The sequence below is a fragment of the Pseudopodoces humilis genome, chromosome 3, assembly GCF_049639895.1.
Source record: "Pseudopodoces humilis isolate 2021_Gansu_Grassland_sample_001 chromosome 3, ASM4963989v1, whole genome shotgun sequence".
Taxonomy (NCBI): Eukaryota; Metazoa; Chordata; class Aves; order Passeriformes; family Paridae; genus Pseudopodoces; species Pseudopodoces humilis.
Genome location: NC_142202.1, coordinates 15,560,521 through 15,577,276, shown reverse-complemented (window position 1 = coordinate 15,577,276; position 16,756 = coordinate 15,560,521). Strand labels below are relative to the sequence as shown.

At 46.7% G+C, this 16,756-nt stretch overlaps 1 protein-coding gene across 1 annotated transcript in view; it reads left to right on the top strand.

Annotated features, from left to right (window-relative positions):
• GALNT14 (polypeptide N-acetylgalactosaminyltransferase 14) overlaps positions 1-15,241 on the top strand; it is a 92,495-nt gene extending 77,254 nt beyond the window's left edge. The window contains exons 11-15 of the mRNA XM_005523277.3: positions 1,406-1,498; positions 2,816-2,899; positions 4,070-4,214; positions 11,494-11,613; positions 12,191-15,241. Coding sequence (XP_005523334.1) covers positions 1,406-1,498; positions 2,816-2,899; positions 4,070-4,214; positions 11,494-11,613; positions 12,191-12,349 — 601 coding nt within the window. The 3' untranslated portion in view covers positions 12,350-15,241. The remainder of the gene's footprint in view (positions 1-1,405; positions 1,499-2,815; positions 2,900-4,069; positions 4,215-11,493; positions 11,614-12,190) is intronic.
• Positions 15,242-16,756: the final 1,515 nt, after the last annotated feature.

Here is a 16,756-nt window from a genome sequence, read left to right as displayed (position 1 = left end):
CAGAGGGGCCTGGGATCAGTGGCAAAATCTCCACTGTCAGAGTCCCTGCAAACTGAATGAAGAAGTGGCACCTGCATTGCATCACCTGCAGGAGGAGCAAGGGGAGCTTGAATGGGTACAGCTCTTCTGACTCCCTGTCGGGGACAGGCCTCTGGAGACACTGGGGATGTCTGTGTCATGCCTGGGTGTGAGCCTTGGCATTTATCCCCGTGTTTCTTGTAAGCTCAAATGAGATCAGGAAGACAAACAAAGGAACCCTGCACATTGGGGAAGGTTAGGTACAGATGTAGACACTGATTTAGTCATCTGTTGAGCAAGAGCACTTAGACTATTGCCTTACAGAGAGAGGAGGAAACCCATGAATCAGCAAGGAACTGAAAACCAGTCTGGAGAAATGTACCTGTAGGCATCAGCAGCTGGGATGTTATTAACCTTAGGGTATCTATCAGCCTTAATGTTACAGTGTATAGACTGAGAGGAGAAGCAGCTCCTGGCAACCTGATGCTCTGTAGCACTTCTGTTTAAATAGAGGTGTTAGCAAAAAATATCTCCACCTTTCTGCCAGATACTGATTGTATTTCCACAGAGCCCCTACTTCAGTGTGAGACAGCTCAGGCTCCAGTGTGGTGCTGGTTTCATGTGCAGAATAATTCTTTCCTGGGCACCTGGGATTTGGCTGGATCCAGAGCCTGCCCAGAGCACCTGCAGCTTAGTAGTGTGACAGCAATAGCTTGGAGGCACTGGCTTGTCTTGGAGCAGGAGATTGGAGGACTTCCCTGATCTGGGCAGGAATAGGCAGATAGGCATGGAGCAAGAAACCCATTTGCAAGAGGAGTTAGAGCCATCTGAAGTCAACAGAAGATTTTCTGAGGTTCAAAAACATTCTGCAGACACCTGGCTGATGTGGGAGACTGCCATTCATGCTTGCAGCACTGTGGTGGGGTGGTTTCTCTTTAGGTTTTGAATGCCAAGGTTTGCCTCAGTGAAATCCAGGAGTGCAAAGCAGGAGAGTCCATCCAGGATTGAAACAATGGAAATATTTGGCAAGCTTTTCAGAGCTCCATCCCAGCCACTAAATAAAACCCCAGGCACTCCTGCCTTGGAGATGATGCTTAAGACAATCGTCACTTTTGGGTCTGGTGGACACAAAGCATCCAGCTGAGTTTGCAATGGTGAATTCTTCATCCAAGCTTTATTTGGCCTGATGTGTTCTGTTTACTTCCCCTGGAGTAATGGCAAGGAAGGAGTACCTTCTCCAGTAGTGAGGGATGGGCTGGCTCAGAGGGGGCTTGGGTGAAGACCAAGCTGAGGGTGGGAAGAGGGCAGGATGGCTCATTTGGTGCATTTTGGGAAGTGTCCCCTTGCAGGCCCCCTTGGTTTCAGTGTGTCCCGTTGCCTCCCTCAGGAACACCAAGCGCACGGCCGAGGTGTGGATGGACGAGTTCAAGCAGTACTACTACGCCGCCCGGCCCGCAGCCCAGGGGAGGCCTTTTGGGAAGTAAGGATTCTTCCCCTGCTGCCTGTGCCCTGCCTGCTGCAGTGGGTGCTCACAGAGACGTCCCCTGCTGTGGAAACCTGCCTGCATTGTTTCTGTAGGGACAATAAAATACTAATGATAGGCACGTGCTACAGCAGTGACGTGGATAAACAGCCAGTTTAAATGCTGTGCTGGTTTATTCCAGTGAGTGAACCAAACCCAGGACGGGGCTCTGCCTCTGTCCTGTCCTTGGTGTTACATAGAACTACTTTTGGTCCCAGGCTGGAATTTGGCAGGGAGAGTCCAGAGGTGTTGGTGGCAACTGACAGGCAGGAAAATCACTGAAGTTTTGGCCTGCTGATGCTTTATTGCAAGGGAGCAAGTGTTTGTGTGCAGGGAGTTCTTCATTCATTCTATGAGGAGTCAGAAATGCCTCCCTGTCAGGAGGACTGTAGATATTTCTGTTGTATTTCTCGTTTTCACATGCTCCTCTTAGCCTTAGAAAGTTTTCTTCAGACTCCCGGAGGTTCTGAGTCCAAACTTGAATTCCTTGTGACCACTCTTCAGTCTCCAGGATAAATAAAGTCCTGGTGATCCCCCCTATCACCACTGAATTAATATCCTCCTCCCATCCATCCATCAGCAGAGAATGAAATAGCAACTCTGTCCTCTGCTTTTAGTGTAGTAGGGTATAGAGAAGTTGACCTGTGTGAAAAGGAGGTACTGGAGGCCTCTGACTATTCCATAAAAGCCAGCTCATAACAGCACCACAGGTGGAGGCTGGCCCAGGGAGGAGCTGGAGTTTTGAAAATGTCACTGTACAGCACAATCCCTCAGTAGAAATTTTGTCCTGATTAATAAAAGAGAAAAGTATTTCACAGTGTGATTAACTTCTGCTGGCTTACCAGCATGTTCAGGTGCTCTTGCAAATCAAGGCCTCCTGTAGTCCTGTAAACCAAAAGTAACTTAGTATAGCAAGTAGAATATTTTAATTTCCTAATATGTTAATATATTCAGGTAAGAATTATTACATAGTAGACAGCACATATTTTTTACTAATCACTTTTAAATTACTGTGCTCTTCCATTAACCTTTTCAGCTCCAGACTCCATGTTAAAATGACAATATGTCACCGTGCCATTTTACCAAGTGAGACCTCCAAAGAGACAGAGATCAAAACAATCACTCAAGCTCATTCAGAGAGAAACCAGAGCTGCTGATGTTCTTGTGTTTGCTGTCTTTGCATTTCTGATTGGTTTCTCTTGGCCTCCCTTTTTGGTGTGTGGGGTCTCACCTGCATCATTTCCATTGCATCTCTGTGATATTTTCTTCCCACAGCATCCAGAGCAGAGTGGAGCTGCGGAAGAAGTTGAAATGTCACAGCTTCAAGTGGTACCTGGAGAACGTTTATCCCGAACTTCGGTACGGATCTGCAATCTCCACCTGCATCCAGCAGGCCAGTGGGATGCTCCACCCCTCCCTCCTACCCCACTGAGCTTTCTTATGCCCCAGAGACGTAGGCACTCCCTCCCTCGGCCTTCAGAGAAGGGCAGAGTGAATTTTGTGCTGGCTTTAAACGCAGCTTGCTCACAGTGTGACAAACTGCAGGGCTTTGGAGATCCTTGGAGGTCCCTTCTAGCTCAGGATGTTCTATGATATCTGCTTCCTCTAAGCTCTTTGCTTCCGGGCTGGTGAGGGACAAAGCACCAGTTACTCCCATTTGCTTTGGGGAGTTCATTAGGTGTCCTCCTGCCCATGCTGTGGAACAGGTTGTGTAGGGAAATAAGAGAGTTTTCCTTAAAAAAATATCCCAAGGCAGAAAATCCGCCATAGCCTCTGCCAGGGTGTTTCGGTACTTAATGATTCCTGCTTACTAAACAAGCACCCAATTTCCAGTCCTTTCACACTACTGTGGCACTCAAAGCTTCTCTGCTGTGAAACCATTCATTCTAGGATTTTATGACCTGTATTCAGATCGTTCTGCCTGGCCTCTAGCCCAGTGCTTTGCTAAATATTATTGCTTTTGCACAGATATCTTTTAGTTACCAATTTACTCCAGAAACCATTGCATTCATTCCCCTGGTCCCTATCAGGAGCCATCCTCAGAAAGGATGGTAAAGTTCTAGAGATACCTTCAGGGACCTGCTGGTGCAATAGCTGAGTGCAGAATCACTGTGTGAAAATGATGATTTATAGCCATTTTCTTACCTTTTTTTTTTTTTTTTTTTTTTTTTTTTTTCCATATGTGGCATTGCACAGCATTCACGGGCAATGCCAGGGCTCTGTGACAGTTTGTTATAAAGTTCCCCTCTCCTGTAAGCTGAAGACTGACCTTCAGCCTGCTCACAGCCTACTCCTGGTTCCTCTGTTTGCCTTGTGCAGTTATTTATTTTTTCCCCTTATAAAGGTCAGCCATCCATCTCTGAGCTCTGCTTCTGCAGCATCCTTGTCCACGTGCTGCTCTCAGTGCTCCAGTATTGTGGTAGATCTTGCCACCCCAACTTTTCTGAAGGTGGAAAGGTGCAACCTTTACCCCACTGAGCCTCCCTGTGCATGGGGCAGTACGATGTTGTTTTCACGCTGTTCCCACAGGATTCCCGAGGAGTCGCTCTATCAGACTGGGATAATCAGGCAAAGGCAGAGCTGCCTGGAATCACACAAGTCTGAAGACCAAGAGCTCCCCATCCTGAGCTTAAATCCTTGTAACAGCAGCAAGGGCGCAGTACCAAAGGCACAGGTAAGATGTGTTGTGTATCCCCATGATGCTGGATGGGAAGAAGCCATGGGGGCAGCTTCAAGATGATTTCTTAAGGTTGCTAAAGCTCTGTCGGAGGATTTAGCCATTCTACCAGTGTCTTTCATTAGGCAGCATGTCGTTAAACCCTGGCAGCTCCACCTGACCCTGGTGGAGGCCCTGGGCAGCAGCAGGGATTGGTGCAGGAGCCACAGGACAGTGTGTCCCACTCATCTGTGTGGGAACCTATGCTGAGCTCTTCCAGCTGCCCGGGAACACCACGTGCTGCTCATCTGCACAGATCAAAGGCAAAGAGAATTATAACTCCCTCTCATCTCTTAGCCTTTTTGATCTCAAAATGGACTGAGTCACAGTGGCATTTGTAACTTCATAGTCTGCATTCTCTCAGTATTGGATTGCACATTAAACTAGTGAGAATTTAATGAGGATGATCTCAGTTTTTTCAGTCCTGTTGAGATGAGGAAAAGCTGTATGAATTGATGTTCTCAAAAGCACAGCCTAGGAGATGTTAGAGCCAAGAGCACGCACATGTGCCTTGCAGCAGAGTTTCTGGAGCAAGACCCTGAAGATACACACAGCTTCAAAACTCACCTTTGCTTCAGGCTCCTTTTGTGATTTTGGGGCATGTCAGTAAGTTCTGTGTTCCCATCTAGAAAACAGGGAGGATAACAATCCCTTGCTTTTCTGTGGTTGCCATGAAATAATTCAGTAGGAAATGGTGTGGTGTGCTTACTTCCACTCACTGCACATCCTTAACCCTCATGGTTACACATTCAAACCAGGTAGCTGTGCATATAAAAGGCCCAGCTTGGGCAGACTGCTTAAAATATCTGTGATTTGTGTGTGCAAACAAAGCATGTCATTATGTGCATCTCTTTCAAATGCAGTTGTGTGCCTGTCTGTAGGCAGGAAATTAATATCTGTTTCACAGCATGGCAAAATCAACAATGACTACTTGAATATTAGTCATTTCAGAAAATGTAGTTAATATAATTGCAAGTGCCACACAGTAACACTTTTTAAGGTTTCACTGGTTTCCATGTTCCAGAATTGTTTTTCTTTCTTCCACTGCTATATGGACTTTTCACACAAACAGCAAAGAAAGCAAGCTGATGAGAGCAGGTCATCATGTTTTTCAGGGCTAGCTCTTCAGAAGAAAGGAAAAGTGTTCTAATGACAATAGCAACTTCCAATGAATTGTCTGTTTTTAAAAAAAGTCTGGGAAAATCAGAATGAAAAATGCTGCTGCAAGTTAGTGTTTCAAAATGAAATGGTATTGGTGTTTCTGAAATGCCAATTTGATGTGGTATTTTAAAATGAGAAATGTCATGCCAACAAGTTGGACCGTTTCATTCCCACCAAACACATTTTGTTTTGACATTTCTGTGCAGTAAATTTTTGGAATTTTTCACACCACAAACTTTTCATCTTCCTGTTCTGGTTCTGCAGCAGTTTGCAATAGGTCAACACTTCCCACTGGATGGCAGCTCCATTTCTTGTGCACATCCAAGACTAACTCTGTAAAGGAACAGAAAAATGCATTACAAACAGATTGCAGAATGGATGCACTCAGTACACAGCAGGAGTAGAGAAAAGCCTTTCCTTTTTATCTTTCTCTGTCTTTCTAGGATAGTTCTTTGTTACTCGTACCCATGGAGAATAGTTCAGATTAAAGCAGGGGATTTAAACTTTTACTGTGAATAGAAACTTAAATTTTAATGATTCAATTGCCACAAGATCACCTGAACTTGTGGATGACATGGGTGTTACAGTCACCAGACTGTGTAGAATTGATTATGTGCAGTCCTTGGTTTGCATTTGATATACCAGAATAGAGCAATAATCTTCACTTTTAACATACTGGAGTCACGTCTTGTTTACCCTAAGCTTTGTTTTGTGAAAAACAGGCCTAGCTTAATCAAAGCTGTGCTTTCTTGGCATTCAGTAAGTACCGTGGAAATATCCTGTCTGCCCAAATTATTTATTATCACTATTATAGTAGCAGTAATTTGGTTGCTTTGATTGCCTTTCTGTAGCTGTCTCCCTGCTGGGCTGCCCCAGCCCTTTACCAGCATTACATGCATGAAGTCTTGGGACTGGGTGTGAGAAGATCTGAGCTGTCATGGTTTGAGGAGAGAGGTGCAGGAGCTGTCAGATGGCAATCAATTGCTCTTTATTTTAGGTTTTTCTACCTGTAGGGAAAGGGTGTTGTGAGACCTTTGGCTACATCCATAGTTTGGGTAAACTGAGGGTACTCAGTGGTGAAATCAGACCTACACCTTTAACAGGTCTCAGAAAACCTCCCTGATGGTGTCTGGTATTGGTCCTGAATTACTGAAAGGGGCACTGAGGCACAAGAAGACCCCTCATCTTTGTGTAAGAGAGCTCTGTCTTCTCATTCTGGGAATCCGCTTGGCCCTTTCCCTTCCAGAAGGCCTGGCAGCAGTCAGGGTGGGATCTGTCCCTTGAGGTGGCTCTCAGAGGGATCTTGAGGTGGTTGAGGACCCCAGGGTTGCTGTCTGGGGGCTCCTGAGACAGTGACAGACAGAGATGTTTGTGCAGTGCCCATCCCCAGGGCACAGCAGGCTCTGCCTGTGCTCCTGCCCACTGGAGACTTGGCACTCCATGCCTTGTTGAGTCTCATTTGCTAAGTGAACAGATTGATTTAGTTTTTCATGAAAGAAATTCATCTGAGGGAAAATAATTGATCGTAATTTTGTCCTCATCTGTCTAATGAAGATGTGAGTAGTTTGGTTTCTTTTTTCAAACCAAGTGTCAGTTGGTATTAGTTCATAGAGTTTGGAAAAGACATCTGACTGGGATTTATTTAAGTCATTAGCAGCTTCAGGAAACCTGACATACTTCAGATAAAAAAATCTGAAGATGCTTTGACCTGGATATAACACATGTGTAAGCAGTTGCTGCAAGAGGAATGTAAAGCTCAGGCATCTTTTTAGACAAGTGAGGAAACAGGGAGAAGGCTGTGGTATCCATTTCCTGGGTCTGCACCCCGAAATACCTGGGCTTTGCAGCTGAGTGGCTGCCATTGCATTTGAGTGGCATGACTTAGACTCTTCTTGGGAAGGAAAGGCAGTGTGATGATCTTCCTGGCATGGCTTGGATGCTCATCCCCATTGGCTTGAGGTCCTCTGTGTGCTGACTAGATCTTCACTTTTTTGGGAGACCATTTAGCATCTATCCAAATTAAGTGACTCTCCTGAGACATCTCAGCCATAAACACTCTCTTCTCACCTTCCTCCCCTCAAAAGCCTTCGTTCTTCTCCTCCATGGCCATGACCTGCCCCAGCTGTAGGCTGGCTGGAGTTGTGGGAGCCAGGCTGAGTGAGCAGTAGTGTCATCTCTGCATCCAGGCTGTCCTGGGCACCTCGTGTGCTTGGTTTTCCCTCTCCTGAGATGTGTGGAAGTGCCAGTTGTATCCCAGGGTCTTTGATGAGGGCAGCACCTTGGTGTCCTTAGGTCACTCACGTAGTTGCATGCCTTGGGAAGTCCTTCCCTGAGATTTTAAGAAGATAATTGGATAATTAGATTGTTCCACCTTCTTGAGAAACACTTCTCTCTAGCTACTGCCCCTGCTTTAGGGTACGGCTGACCTCTTGCTCGGCAGCAGAGGCCTCGCTGTCACGGAACGCTGGGCTCCATGGGACTGCTCCTTCCCGGGCTGAGGGGCTCCTTGCTCCATCTGCGAGCCAGGCTATGCCAAGCCAAAGGTCACTCTTGAGAATAATTTCCTCAGTTCACAGTAATGCTGAGTAACAGTGACAGGTGCCGGCTCAGATGATGCTAAAGCCTTGAGAAACAGTCACAAAGTCTCAGATGAGGGGGTTGGTGTTACCTGAGGCTTTGAAGGAAGGGGGTTGCTGGTTGTGCTGTGCCGCTGGTAGCTCTCTTCTCCAAGCCCACCCTCTTCTTCCTGGCTCCACCACCCCTCCACCTTTGCCTTCAAAAAGACAAGAAATCTTGATGTCAGTTTTACCTCATATATCCGTTTTTCTTTGGTTCTGGGTCAGCTCTAAACCTGATGGCATCTTCTCAGGCAAATCTGCAGCCCTGAAGCCATGCTAGCTCCTTGCAGGGCTCCTTAGGAGTACCATGGGCTGCTCCATCCACCACAACCTCTGTGGTGCAAAGCTCTGCTGCTGTTATTGCTGTGCTGGCCATGTCAGTGTGTCAGGGTTTAGGAGATAAAGTAGTTCCTCATGGGAAAAAAAAATAAATTAATCCCAGCTCATAAAAATAAGAGAAGAGAAGGGGTAAGGTAAAAATTTGTGTGGCTATGGGCATGTATTTTAACTCAAAGTCCTTCATGGATTCTGTGGTGTTCAACTGACTTCCCTCCTCCTCCCCCTTCAAATTTCTTCATTTTCTGCATAATTTTCTTCGGCTTTCATCTAGGGCTGAAAGGGAAGAAGACATGATTAGAGCTGGATAAAACATTTTCAACAGGACTGGCTTCCATAAAAAGCCATTCTGCCGAGATAGATGAGCTGTGTGAAAATCTGTCAGCTGAGATAAAGGCAGTGGAAGGACAGCCTGGGGGCAGGAGGGTAGGATCCAGTGTCAGCTGTGGAACTGATGCAGACATCCAGCTCTGGAGCCCTCACTTCTTATGATGAACAGCAGCTTAGGGAAAATGGTTGCTACCACCCTTCCTATCCCGTGGTCCACTGAGGATGAGAGGATGGCCCTGCCTTGATGAGAGGATGTGAATATTGTGAAGGTTTGAACATAGCCCGGTCTGTAAAAAAAATCATGGAGAACCTCTGGTAGGAGCAGTCTTCCATGAGATAATCTCAGTGAAGCAAGAAGGTTAAGATGTCCAAACAAACAAACAAAAAAGTCCCATGGCCTGAGTTAGTTGGACAATTCAACGTATACACAAGTTACAGGATTAACTGGCTGCTGCTGAGGAGTCTCATGGGTGCAGCTTCAGCCCTATCCTGAACTAAAATGACAAACAATTGGTTAAAAATGTAAAGCAGGTTTTCAAAGCAGCTTGTCGCAGCGTGGGTGCCAAGAACAGATGTTGAAGCTTGCCCCGTAGGGTTTGGTTCTTCACAGATGCTGGACTAATTTGGCACCTGATTTCCCAGGCTGGTGGTTTACACAGCAGCTGACAGCGTGCATGGTTGGGATGTCTGGAACGTGTTCACTGTAGGATCAGGTAAACCCTGCTCATATGACAAAATTAGTTGCCAGAAGGCCCTTTGGGTGTGTGGATTATGGCTTTGGAAATGAATGCTTGTTATGTACCCAGATCCTGGGCAGCTCTTGCTGAGGAGCCTGTGGGCAGGCTGTTCAGAAAGCCAGGTTTGATTTCCATGAGCTGGTGGGGAATAGAGAGCTGAGAAGCACAGAGTATGAGAATCAGTGTGAAGTCCTTGTGGTGCTGGGTCTGCTGTGCAAAAGCGTGTTTTCCCTTCCAGGTGGCTAAGAACCTGAATGAAAGTGGGATTTGTATTCCCAGGAGTTAAATGCCTATAGCTGTCTGTTTTGAAGTTGAGGAGAGAAGTTAGAGCTGCTGACAGTGACAAATACCAAAGGACTGGGAGCATTTCCCTGCTCTAATAACTCATGCTAATGCAACCCAAAACCTCCACCATTCAAAGTCAGGCGAGCTGCAGGCATCCCAGCTCTGAGAGCAGGGCAGCCATTCTTCATATTCCCCTCCAGCACTCAGAAAGGGTTGAAGTCTCCCAGGAGCCCCATTTTTCCAGTCCCAGCCTCACAGCCATATGTTTGAGCACCGCCTTTCCCCCCACTGCCAACACTGCTGCTCACATCACTTGTCACAGAGCTCTGACTCCTCCATAGCTGAGCTCCCAACTGTTCTGCTTCCTCTTTGCACCTTTTCTTTTACAGCAGGTTCAGAGTTTTCGTAGCCAGTACCCTGTCAAAGCATCTGCCGTGGCTCCTGGGGTCTCTTGTGGGAACTCCTTAGCTCCCTGGCCTTGCTGTGTCTGGCAGGGTTATTGCACTCTGATAGTGAAGCCAGGCTGCTGTTGGTCCTCCAGCCCTGCTCACCTGCCCTGACAGGGCTCAAAGACCTGTTTTCCATCTGCTCCCACTGCTGCTGCTCAGAGCCATTCACAGAGCAGGAGTGGATCCTGCTTTGCACCCTGGCTGGGATCCCTCAGAAGACTCTTCCAGCCCCGCTCTTTCTAATTTCAAAGTTGATGCTCACATAAAGCTACAAGCAAAACACCTGTTCCAGAAGACCCTCTCCAGGGTTATGTAAAGTGTGGTTTGTGGTTTTCCATCAGCCAAACCAGCTCTTGTCTGTGCACACACACGAGTAACAGGGAGACAGATATCCCTTGGCTGGGATCCTCTCAGGAGGTGCTCTTGGGTAATATGAGCACAGGTAGGTGATAGAAAATGTTCAGCTGGAATTAATGCTGGAGTAAACTTCTGTGAAACGCTCTTGGGCTAAGCAGTGTGTCTGTGCTTTGTCCAGCACATTTAACATGAGATCCTCATCAAACTGTCAGCTGCTCCTCTTTCTCCCAAAAACATCCATTGGTGAAAAAGATGGTAATCCCAGAGATCTCCTATAGTTTGGTAATCATTACATGACAAAAAGTCTCTGCTCCCCCAAAGTTTATTTCTGGGGCTGAGAGGCTGATAAAAAGCTGGTGAACATATAGGAGCAGCGAAAGAAAAAAACCTCCTAGACATCCCAGTGGGAGTAGCAATGGTTACAGCAAACCAGTACAGCAAACCTTTGAAATCTGGTCCCACTGCCTTGATAGAAAGCAGAGCTTTACCTCTTATTTTTGTGATACTTCAGAACAGAACCCCAGGAGTTGCAGACATTTGCCATGTATCACCTCTTGTCCCCCACTGACAGCTGCAAAGCATCTCTGCTGCTCTTCCTGAAAAAATAGAATTGCACATTGTGCGGTTATTAGTGTTCCTGCCTCTCTTCTGCTTTATTCCCATCCTTTTGTTCTCCAAGCACAGGCCAGTTCTGGCTATGGAATCTTTTGTCTCATGAAACATGTTCTTCCTGCAGCTTTTGTAGACATTTTCTTTGGTACCTGAAGTCCCTCAATGACAACTGCAGTTTTGGGGAGGCTTGAAACATCCCAGTGACTTCTCCTGATGCCTCTTGAAGTCATTGAGGTTTGTGCTTGATTTTGTAAGGGGCAGGATCCAAGCCAAAGTGTTTGTTTTCCAGGTAAAAGAATAGCAAGAATCAACACTGCTCTCTCACCACCTTTCTTTTTCTTCCTCTGTGCAGGAATGGACGTACACATACAACCACCATGTCCGCCAGCAGCAGCTGTGTTTGTCTGTGTACACCCTCTTCCCTGGTTCCCAGGTGCTGCTGTCACCTTGTAAAGAAGGTGACAATAAGCAGGTGAGCCCTTTTCACTGATCCCAGATTTTCTTTGAAGTTCCGTTTCTTTCATCACAGTATTATTGCACATTAAATGGCCTGTGCTCTGACTTCATCTGGGTAGCACAGTCAATTTGGGAGTACAGACTCTGGCCTGTTCAGCCCTTTGCCTCTTAAATGAGTGTGTTGATAAGGATGTCTATTAGTGAGGGTGGTGATCTGGATACTTCAATGCAGAAGTCAAACCCAAACTGGCAATTTAGTTCACATGGGCTGCCAGTCAGGCAGCAGATGCTAACATTTCCCTGCAGTTAATCACTGAGCTGGCATTTGAACCAGTGACCTGGGGAAAAAGCTGTTAGTAATATATTATCTTCCTGAAGCCAGGCAGAGGCCAAATTAAATAAGTGTGTTTCTGATGGGGAAAAATGCTCAGCGTGTCCTCCGCTTGGTGTGGGTTTGGGGGACCTTGTTCTTGACAGCATCAGCCCACAAGGGCTTGATGACAGCTGTCCTCTGGATGCTGGAACAGTGCAGTAAAAGCATGGTGGGGAGGAAGCTTGCTCACCCGTTTGTTCTGTCGTGTGTCTCCCCTCAGCGCTGGGGCAAGGTCGGGTCACACATTGAACACATAGCTTCACGCTTCTGCTTGGACACGGAGACCATCGGGGACACGAACGAGAGCATTAAAGAGCTCGTCATCAACCCCTGTGAGAGCACAGCCATGAGCCAGCGCTGGGACATGGTCATGTCTTGACCTGCTGCGGGATGTGCACGGAAGGGACGGCTGAGATGCACCAGATGGGGTTCAAATCCAAACCATTGGGGGTCCCTGTGCTTTGTGGGACAGGAGGAGAATCATTCCAATAAAAATGGGACACGGCACTCCAGGTGAAGCAGCGGGTGTTGACCGCCAGGCACGCAGCTGGTGTTGGCCTGGTGATGATCAAGGAGGAGGGATGGCAGAAAAACAAGTTTGAAATGTTTTAGAGGGGCACCTGGGCTCCTGCAATGGGCTGTACAGAACTTCAGCATGCACAGCATTGGTTAATCTCCCTGGAAACACGGGTAGAAGAGCCTTCAATGCCTAAAGGAGACTTGGGCTGAGCAAAACAAGCATCTCAGTAGTTCTTGGGGGTCGAGGTGGGTGCACAAGGTGGGATGCACCAAGGGATGCTCAGAAACATCGCCGGAGATCAAGTGGAAGACACTGAACTATTTTTGCACTTTGCTGTGGATGTTTCTGTCTTCTGCAGACAGCGTGGGTGGAGCTGTGTTGCACATTTGAATTGGTACGTGATCCATGTCCGTGTTGTGTATACAGAGGCAGAGCAATCCTTGATGGCTGTGGATCAGAACGGCGAGTGATGGGGGAATCCTACTCTGCGCTAACTGCACACGGTGCTTGTTGCATCTCCAAAGCCCAAGCAAACAGAGGATTCACTGCGTGAGATTAAAGGATATAAATTTCTCTCAAGCTGTGAGGAAAGGCAGTAACGTGATTATTTCTCCTCTCTGAAGGCCGTGGGTTGCTGAAAACTCCCCTAAAATTCTGCTATGGGTCTCTCACTTCTCTGCTTCAGATCTGGACTAATTTAAATATTTTCACTTTTCTTCCATAAAAGTAATATTTTTGGTAATTGAAGGTAATTGTGTCATATTTCTGTTTCCCAATTTCCAAACTACAGATGAAGGGACTCCCATAAAGTGCTGCTACTGATGGAATGGTGAAGGTTTAATTTTTAATTAAATTAGAGACTGCTCCAAGAAAGGAAAAGGGTTATTACCTGTGTTTGTTTCCCAGTTACCTTGTAGCCCACAATGTACTGAAGGAAAGGTTTGGGATTCCCCATTCATACCTGCGAGCAGGGCAGCCTGGGCCACGATGTAACTCTCTCTCAAAGTCACTTGGCATAGTCAGACCAGGCAAAAATTATTTCCTCAGCTTTTGGAGATAAGTCTTTTACCAGAGATCGTATCAGGTGCTGCCACTGTGTGGGAGTGAGGTGACTGCCTGAGGAGAGTAGGACAGACAACCTCAGGAGGGGTCATAGGACTAGAAGACTGGAAGGTCCAGCCTGTCTTTCAGGGCAGCTGTCACTACTGCCCCAGGTAACAGGCTGTGCATCACCAGGAGCTGTGCACACAGCTCTCCTGTAGTAAAGACTGTCAAAGAGAACATTCACAGGACTGTCAATGTGACTTGGAAAAAAAATACACCGTTTCTGTCTAAAAATGCTAGGATTCAGTGAAAATCCTATCCTTTGTTTCCTGTGCTGCAAACTGCAGGTAAAATACCATAAGCTTTAAGTCTTCAAGTGCTCTCAGCATCCCTTCTTGAATAAATTGCTGGCTTTCAGGATTTTACTGCCTCAGTTTCTCCTCCCTCAGTGCCGGGAGAAAGCCATGTGTATAAATCTTCCCGGCTTTAGAAGCAGAACCAGTATAGCTCTTTATGTGCAAAAGGTCACGGTGCAAAATGCTTTTCATGTGCTGCAGTGATTACTGACCTCATCAGGCTCCCTTGGTGCCAGCCTCAAGGGCTTCTGTTACAAAAGGGCTGGAGAGCTGTCATTTCATGGTGGGAGGTGGCGTTGTTTCTGTGCCACCACTCTGCAGGAAACAAAGGGGAGCACTTCAAATGGAATGGACCCATTTCACAAAGGAGGGCGGTGACCTTGGGCTTGTTTTTAATTGAACAGGGACATCCACATCTACTTTTCACAACGGTGATGACCGGCAAGGGGTAGTAATTCCCTGTCTAGTGTTTACAAGGGAAAGCAGCTCCCAAGAGCTTGAAGCTTAACAGGTTCACACCTGTACTGTGCCTGCAGCCTGGGACTGCCCAGCAGCTGGCGATTGGATTCTGAAAATTTAAATTGCTGAACAACTTGGCATGGGTTTTGAAGGTCAGCACCTGGCAGGTACACTTTGGGCAGGACCTCAGGCCTATCTAGCTTTACTGTTTTCCAAACAAACCAAACCAAAGCTGAAAATCTCTGTTCTCCTGACAGCCAAAGCTCTCTAAACTGCTCTTTGCCTTAGCAGAAACAGCTACCTCAGTACATATGTGTGTGTGCTTAGGCACATGGACCCATGGGACCTGCAGGGATGTGTTCTAAGAAGGAATTGTTTGACCAGCTTTGCAGCTCTCTTGTCTTTTGGGAAACACAAATGCTAGAGCAAGCCCCTCTGTTCCAAAGCATGTGCTTAGCGATCACTGTGAACGTGTGTGGGGACAGTGGGGGGCAGGAAGTGGAGAGGGGAGCATCAGGCATGGTGTCCCTTACCAGAGAGCAGCAACCAACTTCAGCTAAGTCTCTTGCAGGCCCAAAAGCCAGCACATACCTCACAGACCTGGGGAACAGCAGCACTTGTCAAGCCGGTGATTTTGTCTCACACAGCCATCAGCTGTAACCCTTAGGCTCCAGCTTATTTCATGGTCCAGGAAATGAGATTATCCCTATGGATCAGCAGTGTTTTCAGAGAAGCCTGAAAGTATCAGCCTGACTCCTGGGGAGCTTTATATAAAGCTGGCAATGGTCTGGCAATCTCCAGAGTTAGCCCCAGTATGGCATTTAGCAAATCTGCTTAACACCCCTGCAGAGAGACCTCGCATCATGTCAAGGAAAAGGTTAACTTGCTGCTGAAATCCAACTCGTACCTTCAGGTTTGTTTCATTTATTAAAATACACTGAAAACAGATTAACTTTTCTTGCTTTGTGTTTTTTCAATGCCTAGACAAATTATTATCATGCTGTGAACAGGTACAATGTGACTGATTGGGATTTAGATGGGCTCCCATACCAATGCTTCTTAAGCCCCAGCATCATTTGGTTGTAATGCTTTTTGGTAACATTTTGCACTGACTTGAAAGAACATAAGATAAAGTAGAAAATATGATTCTAATCCTGGCTGTTGAGCTTTGTGACAGCCTTTATGATCTCCAGGTGCCTTGAAAATTAGATTCAGAGCAGGAAACTCAAGGCTAGAACTGGCTTTTAAAGAGCCCACTAAGGCTATCCAAAAAAAAAAAAAACACAACACCAAAACACTTCAGAAGAAGTAAAAAAAAAAGCACTTACCCTCCCTCTTGAAGGAGATCCATGTTCCAATGAGAAAAAATCTGACTGGTTTTAGTTGGGCTGGGGACGTCTTGCAGTCCTTATGTTGCTGCTTATGTGATTTCTGGGTGTCTTGTGGTCATCTTTCTGTACCAGTGCAGTACCATAAGGTAACAACACCACAAATCATCTGTGCACAGAACTTCAGGTTACAACATGACAAGGTGGAGACTTAGTGGTAAAGAGGTGGAAACTGAATTCAGACATCTTTGTTTCAAATTAGTCCAGTAATTAATCCAGTAATGCAGCAGCAAAATGGGGCTGGTGGATGAAGACTGGAGAACTGGTGGTGGTTCAAGACAAGCCCTGAGTGCTAATCCCTTCTGCTTCTAGGAGTGGCTTGTGATAGCTTTCTTCATTTCCCTGCCACAGTTTCCCCAACTTTTAATGAAGACTGAGTGTTTTGAAGTGAGAAAAAGCCCAAGGATTAGTTTTTGTTGCATGCAACACCAGCAGTACTGGGCTGGCAGCCTCCATGGACCCTTTTTATCTGCCTGTACAGTGTCTGGTTCAGATGGAGTTCATTTTCTTCATAACAGCCTGTAAGGTCCTGTGGTTTACACTGGTGACCGAAACAGTGTTGATAATACACACCAGTGTTTTAGTTATTGCTGTGCCTGCACAGTGCCATGGCCTTCTTCATCTCTCACTCTGCTGCCCTGTGAGCAGGCTGGGGCTGGGGGAGAGGACTGGGAGGGGGCACAGCTGGGACAGCTCCCCCAGACTGACCAAGGACACATCTGATACCATGATGTGACACTGAGAGGTAAAACTGTTCTGCCACAGGAGGTCTTGACCTGTGTGGGCGTCAGGCTGCAAGTGGTGACTGCCTTTGCATCACTTGGTTGGTTTTGGGGTTGTTTAATTTCATTTTCCTTCATGACTGTCTTTATCTTGACTCACAAGTTTCTCTCACTTTTGCCCTTCAGGTTCTTTCTCCTATCCTGTTGGGCAGGGAGGGAGGGAGGGAGGAGTAGGGGCTGAGCTGCCAGACAGGGTCAGCCCACGCCAGTGCCCTAGGCCAAGCAGGCTGGTGTTCC